The 6,201-nt window shown below is 40.2% G+C and overlaps 1 protein-coding gene across 1 annotated transcript in view; it reads left to right on the top strand.

Moving 5' to 3' along the window:
* The first annotated feature begins 2,210 nt into the window (after positions 1 to 2,210).
* The window catches only part of timm50 (translocase of inner mitochondrial membrane 50 homolog (S. cerevisiae)), a 35,764-nt gene continuing 31,773 nt past the window's right edge, over positions 2,211 to 6,201 (top strand). The window contains exons 1-2 of the mRNA XM_051399679.1: positions 2,211 to 2,456; positions 3,807 to 3,963. Of these exons, the coding sequence (XP_051255639.1) occupies positions 2,247 to 2,456; positions 3,807 to 3,963 (367 nt within the window). The 5' untranslated portion in view covers positions 2,211 to 2,246. The remainder of the gene's footprint in view (positions 2,457 to 3,806; positions 3,964 to 6,201) is intronic.

A 6,201-nucleotide genomic window follows, 5' to 3' on the forward strand; every position in this document is an offset into this window, starting at 1 on the left:
CAAGTTATTTGTTGGTTGGCTTCTATTTTATTTTGCTGTTGTTTATTTTTATATTTAATTACATTTTGTGTATCACAGAAGCACTTTGAAAACTGTTGTTTTTAAAAGGTGCTATATAAATAGAGTTATTGTTATAATTGTCATTATTATGCTTATATTTATGTTTAAATAATATTTGAATAATCATTTGTTTATAATAATAATAATAATAATAATAATAGTATTAGTAGTATAGTGGTATAATAGTATAATATAATATATATATAATAATAGTAATAGTTATTACGATAATAAAGTCATAATATTACGAGAATAAAGTCGTAACATTACGAGAATAAAGTCGTAATATTGCGAGAATAAAGTCGTAATATTACGAGAATAAAGTCGTAACATTACGAGAATAAAGTCGTAATATTACAAGAATAAAGTCATAACATTGTGAGAATAAAGTCTTAATATTGCGAGAATAAAGTCGTAACATTACGAGAATAAAGTCGTAACATTTCGAGAATAAAGTCATAAGACTGCAAGAATAAAGTCGTAATACTGCGAGAATAAAGTCGTAACAATACGAGAATAAAGTCGTAATAGTACAAGAATAAAGTCGTAACATTTCGAGAATAAAGTCATAAGACTGCAAGAATAAAGTCGTAACATTGTGAGCATAAAGTCGTAACAATACGAGAATAAAGTCGTAATAGTACAAGAATAAAGTCGTAACATTGCGAGAATAAAGTCATAAGACTGCGAGAATAAAGTCATAAGACTGCAAAGTCGTAACATTACGAGAATAAAGTCGTAACATTACGAGAATAAAGTCGTAACATTTCGAGAATAAAGTCATAAGACTGCAAGAATAAAGTCGTAATATTGCAAGAATAAAGTCGTAACATTACGAGAATAAAGTCATAACATTTCGAGAATAAAGTCATAAGACTGCAAGAATAAAGTCGTAATATTGCGAGAATAAAGTCGTAATATTACGAGAATAAAGTCGTAATATTACAAGAATAAAGTCGTAACATTGTGAGAATAAAGTCATAAGACTGCGAGAATAAAGTCGTAATATTGCGAGAATAAAGTCGTAATATTGCGAGAATAAAGTCATAACATTACGAGAATAAAGTCGTAACATTGCGAGAATAAAGTCATAAGACTGCGAGAATAAAGTCGTAATATTGCGAGAATAAAGGCGCAACATTACTAGAATAAAGTCATAAGACTGCGAGAATAAAGTCATAAGACTGCGAAGTCGTAACATTACGAGAATAAAGTCGTAACATTACGAGAATAAAGTCATAAGACTGCGAAGTCGTAACATTACGAGAATAAAGTCGTAACATTGCGAGAATAAAGTCATAAGACTGCAAGAATAAAGTCGTAATATTGCGAGAATAAAGTCGTAATATTACGAGAATAAAGTCGTAACATTGCGAGAATAAAGTCATAAGACTGCGAGAATAAAGTCATAAGACTGCGAAGTCGTAACATTACGAGAATAAAGTCATAAGACTGCAAGAATAAAGTCGTAATACTGCGAGAATAAAGTCGTAACATTACGAGAATAAAGTCGTAATATTACGAGAATAAAGTCGTAACATTGCGAGAATAAAGTCATAAGACTGCGAAGTCGTAACATTACGAGAATAAAGTCGTAACATTTCGAGAATAAAGTCGTAATACTGCGAGAATAAAGTCATAAGACTGCGATTACTTCTTGTAATTTCGCCCAAAAATAAAAATATTTAATTTTTCTTAGTCTGGCCCTAATACTCTGTCGTAAATACAGACTTTAATACAGGTGATATAATATACAGACTTTAATACAGGTGATATAATATACAGACTTTAATACAGGTGATATAATATACAGACTTTAATACAGGTGATATAATATACAGACTTTAATACAGGTGATATAATATACAGACTTTAATACAGGTGATATAATATACAGACTTTAATACAGGTGATATAATATACAGACTTTAATACAGGTGATATAATATACAGACTTTGGGGCAGTTGCCCTCAACCATCATGGCGGTGTTGCGTTACAATCGAAGGTCAGACACACTCTTTCTTCCGATTGGACGAGCCTCTCTAAGCCCCGCCCTCCCCCCGCTCCACGTGGCCTGTCGCGGCTCTGAGCGCGCCTCCCGCCTGTCACTCAAACCGGCTCCAGCCAATCAGCGTCCTTTGTCCTTTTCACATACGTCCGCCGGCAGCTAGTGCTCCAATCCAACATGTCGGCTACGGCTGTGTTCCCCATGTGTGTCCGAGCGAGCCGCGGCCTCCTGCGGCTCCGGAGCGGGGCGGCGGCCTCCTCCTCCCCGGCGGCGGTGGACATCGTCCGGACACTGTCCGCGGAGAAGCCGCCGGCCGCAGCGGGCGGTGCGACGGGCGGGCTGGCTCAGGCGATCCTCCAGGAGCGGCTCCGGCAGCAGCACAGTCAGGTGAGGCGGCTAGCTTCTGCTCGATTCACGTACCGGCGGTGCGCGTACAGGCGGGGATAGCTAATACACCGCGGGTGAAGCTTCAAGCACCGCTCGGCGGAGTTGCCCGTGTGCGTGAAATCGAAGCCACCTCGCCTCTGACGTTTACCACCTCAGGCTGCGCTGAAAGCTAGCTAACATCTTTATATTGATCCGACAGATCTGTATCGATCCGCGGGGTGGTCCCGGGTAATATTAACGTTATTAGTGATATATTTCCCGCTCCTGAGCAGTCCGCTGAATGAATGAGCCTCAGCTAACAGGCTAACCGGCTAATGCTAGCTGCCTGCCTGTCTGTCTGCCTGCCTGTCTGCCTGTCTGTCTGCCTGTCTGTCTGTCTGTCTGTCTGTCTGCCTGTCTGTCTGTCTGTCACACCTGTGAGAGACACTTCAGTTTACCCGCCTCCTGAGCTCAGGTTGTTCATTACATTATAAACATAATGGGGTTGTTTTAAGTCTGTTTAAGTGGCTAGCTTTAGGATGTAGCAGGTCTCCAGCATCAGCCCCCCCCTCACACACACTCTCTCTCACTCACACACACACTCACACACTCACACACACACACACACACACACACACACACACTCTGATAAAGCTTTAATCTGTAGGAGCTGCTGATGAACCGTGTTAGCACTCAAGGTTTGTTTGGTTTGAAGGTCAGAACAGACCCCAACTCCTCCCTCCTCCTCCCTCCTCCCCCCTCCTCCTCCTCCTCCATGTGGGAACTGACATGTTGTTAAACTCTGATTTGAAGGTGTATTACTGCCCCCCCCCCACAGACCTGATGATCCTCGAACTGACACCGACCGACTGACAGAGCTCCAACTATTCCCGAAGCAGCTGATCGTGTTATAATCTATAATCTATAATCTATAACGATAAGAGAGAACAGCGGAGATAAACTGATATAAACTGATCAATAACTGCAGGAAGTTTGGGTCAAACCAGAGACAAGAAGAGAAACTCTCATTGTTCTGACTCCAAAAAGTTTCACATCATCATGATTTCAACAGTTTTCTTCAATGGAAATTAAACTTGTGACCCAAAAACAATCATTCCCACGTAGTTGTGAAAGAATATCTGTCAGAATAATCTGTTAATATATGTGTTTACCACACTGTGCGGCTCTGATTATGATAAAATATTGTATTGGCCAAAGAATATGTTGAAAATTAGACTTTAAATATTGTATTTTCTGTTAATATCTTATGATAAATTCCTTATAATGTATCTGTGGACTGTAACCAGCACCAATAAACATCATTTAAGAGACGTTTCTCACTGTGTAACCATGTTGACCTCTTGTTTCCAGGGCCAGCCTCCCCCCGAGGGAGGTGAGGGTGAGAAGGAGGGAGAACAGACTGAAGACAAGAAGACGAAGGAGAACACCGCCTACGCCAAGAAGATGGTGCTGCGGCTGGCGGGGCTCATGGGAGTCGGCGGGGCGGTCGGCATGGTCTATTTATTCGGTGAGCGTTGGAGACTTTAACCCGTCGTTACCTGTAAAAACTCGTCTCTAAAACGGATTATTGTGTGTTTTTATGTGTCTGCTCGCTGTAACTCAACACTGACGCCTCAAGGTTGCGACCTCAGAGTTGGTTTAACGCAGAATAGATCTTAAAAACAGCAGATATGAACCGTTCCTGAGCACAGTATACGCTGTAGAGTCGGCTGTGAGCGAGGAACTAATGAGGTATTACTCTGCTCTCAGATCCACCAACAGGGAACCGGCTGCGTCCCAGTTCAAGCACCCGGTTTTAAACCATTTCAACCAAAAATAAATCTGTTAGGAACCTGAAAAGCTGCAGGTTTTCTACATTCTTAAATGTGTTGATTTGCTGCATTTTTCAGTAACTGAAGCGTCTCTGGGTTGTAAAGACGTCACTTTTGTCACATTCACAACTTTTTTTGACCTTTTTTAACAGACTAGATGCTTAATAATCAATAAAGACTTTATTTCCTCAAGTTAGAAGCACAGATACTCGTGTAAAAGTACCGATCCTTGACTCAAGTGAAAGCGTCAAAGTTCAGGCTCTCTTGGTTCCTACCGACTGTTTCTGTGTAAATAATGAAACTTTAAACAAGGTCGCGTTATGTTACGTCTCTCGTGTGTGATATACATCGGTCCCGGTGCTCGGAAGGCGTTCAATGACTCAAAATAATAATTAATAATACCCTTAAACTCATTAAAACTAAAGCAGCGAGCCTGTTTTGAAGCTGTGAGGAGAGAAAAGTTCAGATATTTGTGTAAAAATGTGGAGTAAAAGCAAAAAGTTACCAAAGTAAGGAAGTATTTGTACTTAGCTGTGATAGAAAAAGGCTATTTGAAGACGTTACTTGTCCTCATCTTTCATTCCTGACACTTTATAGAGCAAATGATGAATTAATTAATTAAGAATTTAAGTATTAATCACTAATAATGAATCAAAACGATCATTAGTTGCAGCCAGATTTAGATTTCTGCTCTGACTTGATGAACTCCTCCTCGGTGGGCGGGGAGAAAACGTTGTAAACACTGGGTGTGATTGGTTTATCGCCCCTCTGCTTCCTGCTTACGGGGGGCCGGCCCACAGCTGGGTGGAGCTAGCAGCTGTCAGTCGGAGAAGAGTCAGACGGAGGACGATAAAGAGCTTTAATTCATCCGTTTGTCAGCCAGAAAACACTCGCGGGAGTCTCGAGGGAAGTTTGACGTAGCAGCTGATTTTAAAAAGCGTCTGCGGAGGTCAGGTCTTTAGATTTCCTGTGAGGAAGAGGAGCGAATGTTTGCCGGGTTCAGTGAAGTCGCAGCTGCTTTTATTGTCCCATCTTCAGGTGGAAGTTTTTTATTTTACTCTGAGACGAAGCCACATTTGGATTTCTCTGCTTTTATTGTTTCTGTGACGTTAGCGGAGGACCACGAGCACGAGGACGCAGAAGACGGATATTTTTTATTATTTTAGAAGCTGCTTTGGAGTATTTCTTCCCCCGCTGTAAAACCTGGAATAATCCTGGAATATTTTCTCTTTGTAATGTGGAATTTACTCTCTGCCCTGTGGATTAACCCTTAGAGATATGCTGGATTATAGCCTGAATATGTGAATGTCAGCCTCTCTCTCTCTGTGTGGTTTCCCTGCAGATAGGTTTGTGAAGTATTTGATTTGGCCGACGTGCAGATAATAACAATATCTGCAGGTTTTAGTGTCGCAAAAAGTCCCGAGTTTGACCTCTTTTATGCTCAATACTGTGATAAAGCAGCAGAGACTCAGAGGAAGTGTCTTTATTGGGGCTGCAGCTGGAGATTATTTCATTATGTATTAATCTGTTAATTAATCTTTAAGGTTAGAGCCGGAGCTGCAGCTATTAGTCGATCAATAAGTTGTTTCAGTCATTTTTTTAAAGCAAAAATCTCAACGTTTTATTGTTATAGCGTCTTTAATGTGTTGATTTGCTGCATTTCTTTGTCATTTTTGAGAGTAACTGAAGCTTCTCTGGGTTGTAAAGACGTCACTTTTGTCACATTCACAACTTTTTTTGACCTTTTTAATAGACTAGATGCTTAATAATCAATAATGACAATAACTGTCGCAGCTGTAGTTATAAACAGTCCAAAACCAAGAAATTACAATAATATAAAACAGAGAAAAGTCCTCAGCAGTTTGCTCCATTAAAACGATTAATTTAATGATTTAATTTCCTGTTGATCGACTAATCGATTCATCAACTAACTG

Source organism: Dicentrarchus labrax, unplaced genomic scaffold (assembly GCF_905237075.1).
Source record: "Dicentrarchus labrax unplaced genomic scaffold, dlabrax2021, whole genome shotgun sequence".
Classification (NCBI taxonomy): domain Eukaryota; kingdom Metazoa; phylum Chordata; class Actinopteri; family Moronidae; genus Dicentrarchus; species Dicentrarchus labrax.